The 18,596-nt window shown below is 35.7% G+C and overlaps 1 protein-coding gene across 1 annotated transcript in view; it reads left to right on the top strand.

Moving 5' to 3' along the window:
• aatka (apoptosis-associated tyrosine kinase a) overlaps positions 1-18,596 on the top strand; it is an 86,614-nt gene that overhangs the window by 28,784 nt on the left and 39,234 nt on the right. The window contains exon 2 of the mRNA XM_061884947.1: positions 12,993-13,126. Coding sequence (XP_061740931.1) covers positions 12,993-13,126 — 134 coding nt within the window. The remainder of the gene's footprint in view (positions 1-12,992; positions 13,127-18,596) is intronic.

Below are 18,596 nucleotides of genomic sequence, written 5' to 3'. Positions count from 1 at the left end.
CTAAAAGTGAAAGTAAATATTACCATAAATTATTAAAATGTCATAATTTTACAAAATGAGAGTTGCAATATTGTATTGGGACATTTTTTTAAGTTGTAAATATTGTAAGAAAAACACTAAAAGTGGAAGTAAATATTACCAGAAATTATTAAAATGTCATCATTTTACAAATCTGAGTTGTAATATTGTAACGGAATATTTTTTTAAAGGGGTAAATATTGTAAGAAAAAACCCTAAAAGTGAAAATAAATATTACCAAAAATGATTAAAATGTCCTAATTTTACAAATCTGAGTTATAATATTGTATTGGAACTTTTTTTTTTTAAGTGGTAAATATTGTAAGAAAAACACTAAAAGTGAAAGTAAATATTACCAGAAATTATTAAAATGTCATCATTTTACAAATCTGAGTTGTAATATTGTAACGGAATATTTTTTTAAAGGGGTAAATATTGTAAGAGAAAACCCTAAAAGTGAAAATAAATATTACCAAAAATGATTAAAATGTCCTAATTTTACAAATCTGAGTTGTAATATTGTATTGGAACTTTTTTTTTTTTAAGTGGTAAATATTGTAAGAAAAACACTAAAAGTGAAAGTAAATATTAACATAAATTATTAAAATGTCATAATTTTACAAAATGAGAGTTGCAATATTGTATTGGGACATTTTTTTAAGTTGTAAATATTGTAAGAAAAACACTAAAAGTGGAAGTAAATATTACCAGAAATTATTAAAATGTCATCATTTTACAAATCCGAGTTGGAATATTGTAACGGAATATTTTTTTAAAGGGGTAAATATTATAAGAAAAAACCCTAGAAGTGAAAATAAATATTACCAAAAATGATTAAAATGTCCTAATTTTACAAATCTGAGTTGTAATATTGTAATGGATTTTTTTTAAAGTGGTAAATATTGTAAGAAACAACATTAGGAGTGAATATAGATATTACCAGCAATTAATAAAATGTCATCATTTTACAGTTGTAATATTGTATTGGAAAATATTTTTAAGTGGTAAATATTGTAAGAAAAACACTAGGAGTGAAAATAAATATTACCAAAAAATTATTAAGATGTCATAATTTTACCAAATTTAAGTTGTAATATTGTATAGGAACATTTTTTAAGTGGTAAATATTGTAAGAAAACACTAGAAGTGAAAATAAGTATTACCAGAAATTATTAAAATCTCATAACCTTACAAATCTGAGTTGTAATATTGTAATGGAACTTTTTTTTTTAAGTGGTAAATATTGTAAGAAAAAAAGTAAATATTACCAGACATTATTTAAATGTCATAATTTGGCAAAGTTAGAGTTGTAATATCGTATTGGAATTTTCTTTAAAGTGGTAAATATTGTAAGAAAAAACCCTAAAAGTCAAAATAAATATTACCAAAAATGTGTAAAATGTTTTCATTTTACAAATCAGAGATTTAATATTTTAAAGCAAATGTTTTAAAGTGTTAAATATGGTAAGAAAAACATTGAGTGAACATAAATATTACCATAAATTATTAAAATGTCATAATTTTACAAAATTAGTGTTGTAATATTGTATTGGAACATGTTTTGAAAATGGTAAATATTGTAATAAAAAATATTAAAAGTGAAAATGAATATTACTAGAAATTATTAAAAATGTCATAATTTTACAGAATTACAGTTGTAATATTGTAATGGAAAAAAAATTAAGTGGTAAATATTGTAAGAAAAACACTAGAAGTGAAAAAATGTATTACCAGAAATGATTAAAATCTCATAAACTTACAAATCTGAGTTGTAATACTGTAATGGAACCAAAAATTAATAAAATGTCATAAATTAGCAAAATGTATGTTGTAATATTGTGAACATGTTTTTAAAGTGGTAAATATTGTAAGAAAAATGCTAGGAGTGAAAATGAATATTACCAGAAATTAATGAAAAGTCATAATTTTACAAAATTAGAGTTGTAATATTGTATTGGAACATTTTTTAAAGTGGTGAATATTGTAAGAAAAACACTATAAGTGCAAATAAATATTACCATAAATAATCAATATATCATAACTTTACAAATCTAAACTGTAAAATTGTAACGGAACATTTCTTTTAAAGTGGTAAATATTGTAAGAAAAAACACAAAAAGTGAAAATAAATAGTGCCAGAAATTATTAAAAATGTCATAATTTTACAGAATTACAGTTGTAATATTGTATTGGAACTTTTTTTTAAGTGGTAAATATTGTAAGAAAAAACACTAAATGCGAAAATAAATAGTACCAGAAATTATTAAAAATGTCATAATTTTACAGATTTACAGTTGTAATGTTGTATTGGAACTTTTTTTTTTTAAAGTGGTAAATATTGTAAGAAAAAACACTAGAAGTGAAAATAAATAGTACCAGAAATTATTAAAAATGTCATAATTTTACAGAATTACAGTTGTAATATTGTATTGGAACTTTTTTTTTTTTTAAGTGGTAAATATTGTAAGAAAAAAAAACACTAAAAGTGAAAATAAATAGTACCAGAAATTATTAAAAATGTCATATTTTTACAGAATTATAGTTGTAATATTGTATTGGAACATTTTTTTTTTAAGTGGTAAGTATTGTAAGAAAAAAAAACACTAAAAGTGAAAATAAATAGTACCAGAAATTATTAAAAATGTCATAATTTTACAGAATTACAGTTATATTGTTTTGGAACATTTTTTTTTGAAAGTGGTAAAAATATTGTAAGAAAAAACACTAAAAGTGAAAATAAATACCAGAAATTATTAAAAATGTCATAATTTTACAGAATTACAGTTGTAATATTGTATTGGAACTTTTTTTTTAAGCGGTAAATATTGTAAGAAAAAACACTAAAAGTGAAAATAAATAGTTCCAGAAATTATAAAAAAAATATATAATTTCACAAAATTAGAGTAGTAATATTGTATTGGAATTTTTTTTTAAAGTGGTAAATACTGAAAAAAAAACTACACAACAACAACAAAAAAACACTAGAAGTGAAAATAAATATGACCAGAAATTATTAAAATTTCATAATTTGACAAAATTAGAGTCGTAATATATTACTGGAACAAAGTTATCTTTTTAGGAGAACTTTATTCTTGCAAAATACACAAAATAGCCCCCCCCAAACACACACACACACAGACACCTGATCTAATTAAGTCATGTTCAGTCAAAATATTTAAAACACAGTACTTTTTTGTAATATTACTTCTTTATTTTTCGTGGTACATTATTACTTAGTCTTAATTTTTAATTTTTTTATTTTTACCTTCATTTTCCCTCACATTCTAGCCCCAATGAGCAGGACACAACAGTCCCATAAGCATGGGTCATTGGCGGGTAGAAACCAGGCAGATGGATGAGCTTGTAGTCCCCCCTGCAGCATTGTCCTCAGTGGAAACGCACACTCAGGGAGACTCGGGTGATTTTCTGCTTGTCAGCACTCTCGTCAGTCCCACATAAATCAATCTGACAATCCCCCCCCCCAACTATATTTTAGCTCCATGTCCCTCACATTAAGACGTTGTTTTTGGATCACACCGCTTTACGTGCGCTCCCATTGGCGGCTGGGCATCTGATGCTGCTTGTTGCCGAGCAACCATAAGCCCCACCCCCCGCCCCTGCTCCACGTCTCATTCATGATTCATCGAGAAAATACAAGACATACAACACACATGGAACACAACATTTTTTTTTCCTCGCTGATTTCCCCGTCACACGTTTGGTTTTCTTTCCAAAAGTGTTCCACTGAGTGACAATGACATTCTTAGCCAAGCAAGTCTTCAAATATTGATGAATCTTTTACTGGCAGCCTTCCATAATTGATTACTTGACAACATGCATCTCTATAATGAGGCCGCTTTAAACACGCCGAAAGGAGACATTTTTTGATAGAATTATGTACGAAACCCCAAACCAGTGAAGTTGGCACGTTGTGGAAATGGTAAATAAAAACATAATACAATTATTTGCAAATCCTTTTCAACCTATATGTTGTGATCCGACGGTCGGATCATCACATATTGTAGCTTTGTTCCTTTATTCACATTCTGTTGTTTGGACTTCCTTATTTTCTGTTTGCTTCGTCACCACGGCCGCATATTGTTTCCACCTGCTACTCTTGGTTCTCGCACACCTGTTTCTACTGATCACTGCCTTATATAAGCCTGCCCCTTTTCGTTCTTCTGTCTCGGGTCCAAGTTATGTATATATATATATATATATATATATATATGTATATATATATATATATATATATATATATATATATATATATAATGATTATTTGCAAAAAAATAAATGTTTATCAGTTTGAACATCAAATATGTTGTCTTTGTAGCATATTCAGCTGAATATGGGTTGAAAATGATTTGCAAATGATTGTATTCCGTTTATATTTACATCTAACACAATTTCCCAACTCATTTGGAAACGGGGTTTGTACATATATATAAATATATATGTGTGTGTGTGTGTGTGTATATATATATATATATACATATACATTTATATATATACATACATATATATGTACATATGCATATGTATATATACACACACATATATATATAGGGGCGCCGCTAGGGATTTTGGGCCCCATGAAAAAATTCTTTACAGGGCCACCAACACATAATTTCATAAAATTTCATCATCCTTAGGGGCCTCTCTGGGCCCCACTCCATCATGGGCCCCTAGATTCCGTCTCCTTTACCCCCCTTTTTCGGCGCCCCTGTATCCATATATTTATATATATATATATATATATATATATATATATATATATATATATATATATATATATATATATATATATATACATACACATATACATATACATATATATATATATATATATATATATATATATATATATATATATATATATGCATGCATGTCTGGGACTGCGGTGATGAACGTTAGACTAATTTCCAGACCGACGAGCAATTTTTATTCAATATAATTAGTATTTGTAAAACAATACAGACAATTAAAAAATAAAAATAAACATTACCTATTCGCCTAACCAGTGGTGTTCTTGATACATATTTTAGTATGACAATTATAACATTGAGAAAGTTACAAACAGCACCTTTAAGGAAAAAGTGTAAAAGTAAAACATTTTTGGGGTAAAAACATTGTATTCCTTTGAAAAACATCATGGTGTACGACGGGAAGTATCCATGTGATTCTATAATGCAAATAGATTAAATTACATTAAATGGATGGATAGATTATTTTCAGGAAGTACTTTTTTTCCTCCAATGAACTGAATGAGTGCCACTAAAAAACAGTAGAAATGCTGCTTAAAAACTTGCAAAACATGCAAATGAATAACGCATGATCGTGGAAATAGTGAATGTTACGTTAATTGGGATATTACAATAACAAACATCAGCTAAAAACACTGATTCTCTTTCAGAGGTTGTGTATTAAGTAGTCGTGCACAATCTTAGGCAGCTCCGCAGAATCAGGAGGACCCACTTTATATTCCCCACATTTCATGTCACTGCGCCTCCCCTCCTGAGCGTGTCATCAGCATCTGCACAGCCCGCCTCCTCCCCTGCAAGGTGCATCATGGGACGGCTCCATATATTAGACAAAGCAAAACAAACAAACAAAAAAAAAAAAGAGCACATAAAAGGCACAATGTTCGGTTAAGCTTTGTAACCTCCTTAAGCTTCGGTATACAGTAGGAGGAAGGGCGGTTGACTCACACAAATACACACACACAAACACACACACACACAAAAATGCATTTGTGAGCTTGAGGAATGAATCACAGGGGTGTGCATGAGCCTTGTTTCTCCGTAAAAGCCAATCAAGCTAATACCCCCATGGCTCGGGGAAGGTTGTTACCATGGCGACGTGTTATGGCTCAGTGCCCACATTCTCTGTCGATCCTGGAGCAGGTTTGCATGGGATTTTGCTGCACCAGGAAATGGCGCTTCACGTCAAACGTCTTAATATTAAATACCTCAGTGAGTCATTTTAAAGCATTTAACGATTACCGCAAAATCAATACGCAGTTGTTCCCCGGGGGGCCGATAATGAAATAGAGCTCTTGTTCTGAGTTTGCTCCCAGAGTTTGTTAAAAAGTTATTCTTGATGTCACAAGTTGATTTCTGGGGGCTATCTGACGTGGAATTTTGGATGCAACCAGCAGAGCATACTTGCCAACCCTCCGGATTTTTCCGGGAGACTTCCGAATTTCAGTGCCCCTCCCGAAAATCTCCCGGGGCAACCATTTTCCCGATTTCCACTACAACCTGTCTTCACAAACAGCCTGTCGGCCCATCCATCCATCTTCTTCCGCTTATCCGAGGTCGGGTCGCGGGGGCAACAGCCTAAGCAAGGAAACCCAGACTTCCCTCTCCCCAGCCACTTCGTCTAGCTCTTCCCGGGGGATCCCGAGGCGTTCCCAGGCCAGTCGGGAGACATAGTCTTCCCAACGTGTCCTTGGTCTTCCCCGTGGCCTCCTACCGGTTGGACGTGCCCTAAACACCTCCCTAGGGAGGCGTTCGGGTGGCATCCTGACCAGATGCCCGAACCACCTCATCTGGCTCCTCTCGATGTGAAGGAGCAGCGGCTCTACTTTGAGTTCCTCCCGGATGGCAGAGCTTCTCACCCTATCTCTAAGGGAGAGCCCCGCCACACGGCGGAGGAAACTCATTTCGGCCGCTTGTACCCGTGACCTTATCCTTTCGGTCATGACCCAAAGCTCATGACCATAGGTGAAGATGGGAACGTAGATCGACCGGTAAATTGAGAGCTTTGCCTTCGGGCTCAGCTCCTTCTTCACCACAACGGATCGGTACAACGTCCGCATTACTGAAGACGCCGCACCGATCCGCCTGTCGATCTCACGATCCACTCTTCCCCCACTCGTGAACAAGACTCCTAGGTACTTGAACTCCTCCACCTGGAGCAGGGTCTCCTCCCCAACCCGGAGATGGCATTCCACCCTTTTCCGGGCGAGAACCATGGACTCGGACTTGGAGCTGCTGATTCTCATTCCGGTCGCTTCACACTCGGCTGCGAACCGATCCAGTGAGAGCTGAAGATCCCGGTCAGATGAAGCCATCAGGACCACATCATCTGCAAAAAGCAGAGACCTAATCCTGCGGTCACCAAACCGGAACCCCTCAACGCCTTGACTGCGCCTAGAAATTCTGTCCATAAAAGTTATGAACAGAATCGGTGACAAAGGACAGCCTTGGCGGAGTCCAACCCTCACTGGAAATGTGTTCGACTTACTGCCGGCAATGCGGACCAAGCTCTGGCACTGATCGTACAGGGAACGGACCGCCACAATAAGACAGTCCGATACCCCATACTCTCTGAGCACTCCCCACAGGACTTCCCGAGGGACACGGTCGAATGCCTTCTCCAAGTCCACGAAGCACATGTAGACTGGTTGAGCAAACTCCCATGCACCCTCAAGAACCCTGCCGAGAGTATAGAGCTGGTCCACAGTTCCACGACCAGGACGAAAACCACACTGTTCCTCCTGAATCTGAGGTTCGACTATCCGGCGTAGCCTCCTCTCCAGTACACCTGAATAATCCTTACCGGGAAGGCTGAGGAGTGTGATCCCACGATAGTTGGAACACACCCTCCGGTCCCCCTTCTTAAAGAGAGGAACCACCACCCCGGTCTGCCAATCCAGAGGTACCGCCCCCGATGTCCCATCATATTTGCAGCTTTAACAGACGCTCACAAGTGAATGCAAGGCATACTTGGTCAACAGCCATACAGGTCACACTGAGGGTGGCCGTATAAACAACTTTAACACTGTTACGAATATGCGTAGCTTCATTGTTAGCCACCTCAATTTAGAATGCATAAAAACAGAAAGACGTATATTCTGGTTTCACGTTGGGGAGTGTGAACTATGGGCAAAATTACCCCCTAAAAAAGTGCAATTCCCCTTTAAAAAACGGTTACAATTTACCATTATCTTAAAAAAGCAGTGGTTTTACTCACCGTTTCAAGGGGAATGTAGCAAACGAAGCATCCATCCCATCCATCCATTTTCTACTGCTTATTCCCTTTTTTTGGGGTTGTGGGGGGCGCTGGCGCCTATCTCAGCTATAATCGGGCGGAAGGCGGCGTACACCCTGGACAAGTCGCCACCTCATCGCAGGGCCAACGGAATGTAGCAAACAAAGCATCCATGTTGAAATCCGTTTGTTTCCGGATCTCTCCAACACTCAATCAATCAATCATCAATCAATGTTTATTTATATAGCCCCAAATCACAAATGTCTCAAAGGACTGCACAAATCATTACGACTACAACATCCTCGGAAGAACCCACAAAAGGGCAAGGAAAACTCACACCCAGTGGGCCTTCTCTGCTGGCCTAACACAACCAGAAATCATTATCAAAATTAAAGATTAAACATTTCTTTTATTTACTTTCCCTTACCATCAAAAAGTATTCATATTCTCTTCAAGTCATGTTATTCTCCTTCAAGTTCTGTTGTGTTTAGTTTTAGTTTGTATCCAATCAGAATTCAGCGAGCTTATGATGCCATGCCGTACCAAATCTGGGTCTCCGTCGGCTTTGGTTACAAAACAGTTCAAAGAAAAGGTGCCTGCAGGGGGGGTCAGGTCCTGCTTCCGCTTTGTAGATCTCGGGTCAAGACAAAATCTCCCTGTGGATTACAAAAAAAATCAAAGAAACTGACACCTTCATGTCGCTTCCCATCCTACGCAGTCGACTTTTACAAGCCTTTTGATTGGTGAGATCAAAGACAGCATTTGTCCTCCCGCTGGGAACTCATGGCAATGCAAAGTTTTGTGATAATTTACAGACAATTACTCTGACAAAAGCGCTAAAACATACCGGTATAGTGACTTTATATTATTCGCCCAAGGAACTGTAGTTATTGCAGACGTTTTTTCACGGGACACATTTCCGGTGTGGTTGTTTAAGGGTAAGGAGATTCTGCTCCGTTATCGATTGGCGTAAAGTCTGAATGTCATTAAAACAGTTAGCGTCATCTTTTGACACTTTTTCTACTCCCGTCCTTGCACGCTACACCGCTACAACAAAGATGACGGGGAGAAGACGCTGGCGAAGGTGAGCCACGTAAATAAGACCGCCCAAAAAACTGCGAATCTGAAAGCGACTGTCAGAAAGCGGCTTGAAGATGATCCATAAAACATCATCTATTCAACATTTTGACCAAAAAAACACCTTTACATGTTATGTAGACCACAAGGAAGTGTTTTACACTTAGAAAAAACAATTAAAATATTAAAGCTGCAAGCAGCGATGGACGGGACCGCTTTGGCTGCTGCCCCGGGACCCAAGCCCCAGATAAGCGGTAGAAGATGGATGGATGGATTATTACACAGAGAAAAAGTTTTATACACATGTGTTATACATCAGTCTCATAGTAATAACAGTTGTAAAGTGGCTTGGGCATTTTATAAGGACACCTTGGTGTTGCCATTTTGAGACTCTAATGCATGGTGAATGTAATGCAGTTGATGTATTGAAGTGGCAATAGCAAACTTCCTGTTGATTTTAGTTGGGGGCGGTCAGTGTATGAAATATAGGTCTCAGTGAGACCTACATTAAGGTTTTTGTTTCATGTGTGTATGACAGTCCTACAGTTTTGTCTAAACAGAAAGCCGCCATTTTGTGACAACAGGAGCAGCGCAATGGTTCTTTGCGGGCTCATAAAATCCAAACCGGGGTAGTAATTAAAACTATTTCTTAAACTTTTAATCAGAAGGGTTCAATCTCTCTTCTGTGCTTATTTGAAGCCGGAACGACAAACGGGCTCAGAGGAGATAATGTTTGAAAAAAAGCAACATTATTTTTCAACCAACTTTTGTATTGAAGTGGGAATAGCAAATTTCCTGTTGATTTTAGCCGGGGGGTTTTAATGGATGAAATATGGGTCTAACTGAGACCTACATAGTGGTTTTTGTTTCATGCTTCTACGACATTCCTAGTAGAAGTTACAGACAGTTTTTGTCTGTGTTTTCTTCCTAGGGGCGCTAGAGCGCAGTTTTGAGTTTTGGGTTTGTTTTTTTTGATTAGATAGCAATTATTGCCAGTACTGACTTGTGTGTCAAATTTGGTGAGTTTTAAAGCATGTTAAGGAGGTCAAAGTACAGCTTCAAGAGGCGGTGGTATAATAATAAAAAAATATATATAATAATAATTTAAAAAACCTTAGAAATTCAATAGGGCCGTCTGTCCCAAAGGGACATTTGGTTCCTAATGACTCCTTTAATGCGTCCTATAATCCGGTGTTCCTTATATATAAAAAAGATCGAAAATAGACCATTCATCGGCAGTGCGCCTCATAATCCGGTGCGCCCAATGGTGCGGAAAATACGGTAACTTTGAGCAGGTTGCAATCGCCTGCAAGGAAAAAGGAGTTCAGAACATTCCCTCCGCAACAGATTAGTTATATAATTTGTTAATTTTGCCTGTTTCGCCCCTGCTTGATTCAAAGCACCTCCTTCATTGCTTATTCGCTCTTTGGCGTCATCGGCGCAGACAGGAAACGGCGCTACACTAATCAGATTAAAATCTGCAAACTGTCACATCTGATTATTTGCCCCCAGATGCTCGCTTATTGTTTGCACACAATGGCTGAGAGACTTAATATTAATCATCCACGCAGTGAAAGGCTTCAAAACACTTTTTACTTTACTTTGACAAGAATGCATAGTGTTTTGAAACACCTCATAACGTATAACATTGTTTTTTATCCATTACTCCCACTAGTCCCCAATAGGATTGGAAATAGAATATATTATGTTTATTATAAAACCCGTTTCCATATGAGTTGGGAAATTGTGTTACATGTAAATATAAACGGAATCTAATAATTTGCAAATTCTTTTCAACCCATATTCAATTGAATGCACTACAAAGACAAGATATTTGATGTTCAAACTCATAAACTTAATTTTTGTTTTTTGCAAATAATAATTAACTTAGAATTTCCTGGCTGCAACATGTGCCAAAGTAGTTGGGAAAGGGCATGTTCACCACTGTGTTACATCACCATTTATTTTAACAACACTCAATAAACGTTTGGGAACTGAGGAAACTAATTGTTGAAGCTTTGAAAGTGGAATTCTTTCCCATTCTTGTTTTATGTAGAGTTTCAGTCGTTCAACAGTCTGGGGTCTCCGCTGTCGTATTTCACGCTTCAAAATGCGCCACACATTTTCGATGGGAGACAGATCTGGACTGCAGGCGGGCCAGGAAAGTACCCCCACTCTTTTTTTACGAAGCCACGCAGTCTTAACACGTGCTGAATGTGGCTTTGCATTGCCTTGCTGAAATAAGCAGGGGCGTCCATGAAAAAGACGGCACTTAGATGGCAGCATATGTTGTTCCAAAACCTGTATGTACCTTTCAGCATTAATGGTGCCTTCACAGATGTGTAAGTTACCCATGCCTTGGGCACTAATGCACCCCCATACCATCACAGATGCTGGCTTTTGAACTTTGCGTTGATAACAATCCAGATGGTTCTTTTCCTCTCTGTTCCCGAAGACACAAATGTCCACAGTTTCCAAAAACAATTTGAAATGTGGACTTTTCAGACCACAGAACACTTTTCCACTTTGCATCAGATAGATAGATGGATAGATAGATAGATAGATAGATAGATAGATAGATAGATAGATAGATAGATAGATAGATAGATAGATAGATAGATAGATAGATAGATAGATAGATAGTACTTTATTGATTCCTTCAGGAGAGTTCCTTCAGGAAAATTAAAATTCCAGCAGCAGTGTACAGAGTTGAGATCAATTTAAATAAAAGTAAAAAGTAAATAATGGGGGTTTAAATGGAAACAAAATAGAGAAATATTACAATAAGAATAAAAAATAAAAAGCAACAATGGGAATAAAAATATAACAATAAAATAAGAATATAACAAGACAAAGTAGGCAGTAGTGACCATGTTATGAAAACGTATTGCACTGTTATTGTTTTGCATCCCCTGACATCCTAGTACCCCCTGCCCCCCGCCCCAGAGAGGAGTTGTACGGTCTAATGGCGTGTGGGACAAAGGAGTTTTTGAGTTTTTGAGTCTATTAGTCAGTCCATCTTAGATGATCTCGGGCCCAGAGAAGCCGGCAGCGTTTCTGGATGTTGTTGATGAATGGCTTTCGCTTTGCCTAGTAGAGCTTTAACTTGCACTTACAGATGTAGCGACAAATTGTATTTAGTAACAGTGTTTTCCTTAAGTGTTCCTGAGCCCATGTGGTGATATCCTTTAGAGATTGATGACGGTTTTTGATACAGTGCCGTCTGAGGGATGGAAGGTCACCGGCCTTCAATGTTGGTTTCCTGCCATGCTGCTTACGATTCTCTGAACCCTTTGATGATATTAGGGACCGTAGATGTTGAAATCCCTAAATTTCTTGCAACTGCACTTTGAGAAACGTTGTTCTTAAACTGTTTGACTATTTGCTCAGGCAGTTGCTCTGTCTTTCTTGTGAAAGACAGAGCATTTTTGGGAAGCTGTTTTTATACCCAATCATGGCACCCACCTGTTCCCAATTAGCCTGCACACCTGTGGGATGTTCCAAATAAGTGTTTGATGAGCATTCCTCAACTTTATCAGTATTTATTGCCACATTTCCAAACTTCTTTTGTCACGTGTTGCTGGCATCAAATTCTAAAGTTAATGATTATTTGCCCCAAAAACATTTTTTTTTACCAAATTGAACATCAAATATGTTGTATTTGTATCATATTCAACTGAATATGGGTTGAAAATGATTTGCAAATCATTGTATTCTGTTTATATTTACATCAAACACAATTTCCCAACTCATATGGAAACAGGGTTTTATATTATCATCATTATTAAATGATGCTTCTTCCATGCTTAAAGCCACCAATGAAAGATTACCTTTATCTCCACGCCGCGTTTCATTTCCTGTATGACAGTTTGGAAGCCTCTTTGTGTTTGCCGTCGCAGATGGAGCTCCGCTGAGCGAGCTGTCGTGGCCTTCATCCCTCGCCGTCGTCGTCGTCTCCTTTTCCGGCCTCTTCACCTTCGTCTTCGTCATGCTGGCGTGCTTGTGCTGCAAGAAGGGCGACATGGGCTTTAAGGTAACGTGTTTTAAATGCAGATTCATACTGGACACTCGACATTACAACAGACAATTGAAGTAATCTATATCATTATACACTATATTGCCAAAAGCATTTGGCCATCCATCCAAATAATGAGAATTATGTGTTCTAATCACTTGGCCTGGTGTATAAAATCAAGGACTTAGGCATGGAGACTGTTTCTGCAAACATTCGTGAAAAAATGGGCCGCTTTTAGTGATTTCCAGCATGGAACCGTCCTAGGATGCCGCCTGTGCAACAAATCCAGTCGTGAAATTTCCTCGCTCCTATATATTCCAAAGTCAATTTTACTATAAGAAAAGTGAAGATTTTGGGAACAACAGCAACTCAGCCATCAAGTTTTAGGCCACTTAAACTGACAGAAGTGCATCGTGCAAAGACTTTCTGCACAGTCAGTTGCTACAGAGCTCCGAACGTCATGTGACCTTCCAATCAGCCCACGTACAGTACGCAGAGAGCTTCATGGAATGGGTTTCCATGGCCGAGCAGCTGCATCTAAGCCATACATCACCAAGTCCAATGCAAAGTGTAAGCACCTCACCACTGGACTCTAGAGCAGTGGAGACGCCTTCTCTGGAGTGATGAACCCTGCTTTTCCATCTGGCAATGTGATGGACCAGTCTGGGTTTGGAGGTTCCCAGGACAACATTTCGGGCTGCATTGTGACGAGTGTGAGATTTGGTGGAGGAGGAATTGTGGTGAGGGTTTGTTTTACAGGAGTTGGGCTTGGCCCTTTGGTTCCAGTGAATTAAACTTTGAATGCTCCAGGATACCAAAACATTGTGGAAAATTCCATACTCCCAACCTTGTTGGACCCCTTCCTCTCCCACCACCTGTGCAACAAATCCAGTCGTGAAATTTCAAATATTCCAAAGTCAACTTTATTACAAGAAACGTGAAGAGTTTGGGAACAACAGCAACTCAGCCACCAAGTGTTAGGCCACTTAAACTGACAGAAGTGCATCGTGCAAAGACTTTCTGCACAGTCAGTTGCTACAGAGCTCCGAACGTCATGTGACCTTCCAATCAGCCCACGTACAGTACGCAGAGAGCTTCATGGAATGGGTTTCCATGGCCGAGCAGCTGCATCTAAGCCATACATCACCAAGTCCAATGCAAAGTGTAAGCACGTCACCACTGGACTCTGGAGCAGTGGAGACGCCTTCTCTGGAGTGATGAACCCCCCTTTTCCATCTGGCAATGTGATGGACCAGTCTGGGTTTGGAGGTTCCCAGGAGAACATTTCGGGCTGCATTGTGACGAGTGTGAAATTTGGTGGAGGAGGAATTGTGGTGTGGGGTTGTTTTACAGGAGTTGGGCTTGGCCCTTTGGTTCCAGTGAATTAAACTTTGAATGCTCCAGGATACCAAAACATTGTGGAAAATCCCATACTCCCAACCTTGTGGGACCCCTTCCTCTTCCACCACCTGTGCAACAAATCCAGTCGTGAAATTTCAAATATTCCAAAGTCAACTTTATTACAAGAAACGTGAAGAGTTTGGGAACAACAGCAACTCAGCCACCAAGTGTTAGGCCACTAAAACTGACAGAAGTGCATCGTGCAAAGACTTTCTGCACAGTCAGTTGCTACAGAGCTCCGAACGTCATGTGACCTTCCAATTAGCCCACGTACAGTACGCAGAGAGCTTCATGGAATGGGTTTCCATGGCCGAGCAACTGTATCTAAGCCATACATCACCAAGTCCAATGCAAAGTGTAAGTACGTCACCACTGGACTCTAGAGAAGTGTAGACGCCTTCTCTGGAGTGATGAACCCTGCTTTTCCATCTGGCAATCTGATGGACCAGTCTGGGTTTGGAGGTTGCCAGAAGAACGGTACAATTCGGACTGCATTGTGCCGAGTGTGAAATTTGGTGGAGGAGGAATTATGGTGCGGGGTTGTTTTTCAAGGAGTTGGGCTTTGGCCTATTAGTTCCAGTGAAAGGAACTTTGAATACTCCAGGATACCAAAACCTTTTCACACATTTCCATGGGACGGCACTTTATGTTCAAATGTGAGTAAAGGCAGGTGGCCAAATACTTTTGGCAATATAGTGTATATTTGACCCAGTTTTGGTGTGAGTGGAATAAATAATTTGTGTCTCAAGGGTCTGTGCGTACGAGTATTAAATATTGTTGAAAATAATTCCAAATATTTTATATATACAGTATTTGTATTGATTATAACTATTGTCTCTAATACTGAAAACTATTTTTTTTTTTTACATATGAATATAATCTAATATCTACATTTATATGCAATTCTAAATCGTATTATGGATTTATTTTGTATACATATGTTGAATACTTGTTGTTTAATTATATTATACAATATATACAGGTATTTTATTATATAGTTGTAATAATTAATTTATTAATTATTTTAACTATTAAATATCGAATAAAGTAGCATTATGTTTGTTTAAAAATATAACGTATTGATTATAGATAAAAATACTATAAAACATTCATCAGCTTTTAATAAAATGTCCCCAAATTCTTAATTGTGTTAACTATTTTTATATCTGTAATTAAAAAAAAGTAATATAAAATAAAATGAAACTATTTCTCCAAATGTATAATATAATAAAAAAAAAACACCTGAATGAACAGCATGCATTTCCAATTACTCGTTTTGATTTTAGAATATATTAACATCATGTTTAATTACCCTTGTAAATTATACATTGAACCATTTTAAATAAAGATATAGAATATGGCAGTTATTATTGTTATTTATTGCTACATTTTACATACATACACACATATATATATATTCAATGTGATGACATGTAATTTTGACTTATGTATTTATTTATGAACAATATATAATTTATTTAAATACATATATGCATATATATATACATACATAGATATATATATACATATACATACATATATACTTACATACATACATACACACATACATACACACATACATACATATATACATACATATAGATATATATATACATACATACATACATACATACACATACACATACATACATATATATATATATATATATATATATATATATATATATATATATATATATATATACATATATACATATGCATACATACATACACACACATATATTAATGTATATATATACATAATATAAAAGTAATTGGTAGCTAGCTGCTCAACTACTGCACTTGAAAAGAAGTACATCTGAGTCAGACCACAAAAGTCCCAAAAAGCTCATTATTCCCTTTGTGACACGTGCTGAGCGCGGGCCAGTAAATGGAAAGCTTTTGCCAAGCGAAGAAAGCTCTCCTGGGAACTATATATCGCCACGGCAGGCTGACTCACCCGCAGCCAAGGTGCTGGCTCCGCCATGATGCCCGCTGGAGAGTGGCAGATGGTTCTCCTGACTGCAAAACACAACTCATTTCTAGGCAATGACACTTTAAATCATTTTTCAATTCTGAACAGTTCCATAATCTGCATCAAGAGATAATCTTTCAATTATTTTGGAGATTTTGGGACATTTTCAACTAGTCTGCAGCTAATAATGTGGCACATAAAGTCAACTTTTACCCCCTCTGCTGGACATGTTGGGGTATCACAGTGTTAGGTTTGTGACCTGTAAAGTGATGAGACCATTACTTTCTACTACTAAACAGCTACAAAACATCAATATTACATTTATTAAGATATTATTGCAACCAGCATGGGATGAAAAGTTTAAATATGCCAGACGTATTAGACTTAGACAAACTTTATTGATCCACAAAAGATATTAGCTGAGTAATAAAGGATGGAAAGGATAATGCAGGTATAAAGTAACCCAAAAAATATACCATAGTAGCGATATAAAATATAACATATATGTAATATTTATATACAGTATATAATACATACTGATATTTTATATTATTATATTATATTATATAAAGGGAAAGGATGGAAAGGATAATGCAGGTAAAAAGTAAACAGAAAATGTACCATAGTAGCAAAATCAAATATAACATATATGTAATATTTACTTATTATATAAACAGTATATAATATATACTGATATTTTTTATTATATTATTATATTATATTGTATTATATAATATAATATAAAGGGTAAGGATGGAAAGGATAATGCAAGTATATAAAAAAAAAGTACCATAGGGGCAAAATCAAAAATAACTTCTAATATTTACATATTATATACAGTATATAATATATACTGATATGTTACATTATTATAATATATGATATTGTATTATAAAAAGGGTAAGGATGGAAAGGATAATGCAGGTATAAAATAAACAAAAAATGTACTATAGTAGCAATACAAAATATACCATACATGTAATATTTACATATTATATCAACAGTATGTAATATGTACTGATATTTTATATTATTGTAAGGTAATATATCATATAAAGGGCAAGGATGGAAAGGATATTACAGGTATAAAATAAACAAAAATGTACTATAGTAGCAATATAAAATATAACATATGTCAAATTTACAAATCATGTATACAGTATATCATATATACTGATATTTTATATTATATTTTATTATATTATATTACATAAAAGGTAGGGATGGAAATGATAATGCAGGTATAAAGTAAACTAAACTATGTACCATAGTAGCAATATAAAATACAACATATATGTATAATTTACATATTATATATACAGTAAATAATATATACTGATATTTTATATTACTGTATTATATTATATAAAGGGAAAGGATAATGCAGGTATAAAGTAAACTAAAAATGTACCATAGTAGCAAAATAAAATATACCATATATGTAATATTTACATAATATATAAACAATATATAATACATACTGATGTTATATTATTATACTATATTATATTATAAAAAGGATAAGGATGAAATGGATAATGCAGGTATAAAGTAAACTAAAAATGTACCATAGTAGCAATATACCATATATGTAATATTTACATTTTATATATACCGTATATAATATATAATGATATTATATTATATTATATTATAGTATATTATATTATATAAAGGGTAAGGATGGAAAGGATGATGCAGGTATAAAGTAAACAAAAAATGTACCATAGTAGCAATATAAAATATAACATATATGTAATATTTACATATAATATGTACAGTATATAATATATACTGACATTTTATATTATTATATTACATTATATGATATTATATTATATTGTAAAAAGGGTAAGTATGGACAGAATAATGCAGGTATATAGTAAACTAAAAATGTACCATAGTAGCAATATAAAATATGACATGTATGTAACATTTACATATTATATATAGCAGGGGTGTCAAACGTATGGCCCGGGGGGGGCGGATTAGGCCCGAGAACAGGTTTCATCCGGCCCGTGGGATGAGTTTGCTGAGTATAAAATTGAGCCAAAATCTCAGAATTTTTGAATGAAATAAACTGCTGTTCTAAATTTGTCCACTAGATGTCGC

Source organism: Nerophis ophidion, linkage group LG23 (assembly GCF_033978795.1).
Source record: "Nerophis ophidion isolate RoL-2023_Sa linkage group LG23, RoL_Noph_v1.0, whole genome shotgun sequence".
Taxonomy (NCBI): Eukaryota; Metazoa; Chordata; class Actinopteri; order Syngnathiformes; family Syngnathidae; genus Nerophis; species Nerophis ophidion.
The sequence above is the reverse complement of the archived record's forward strand: the minus strand, read 5'-3'. Positions and strand labels throughout refer to the sequence as shown.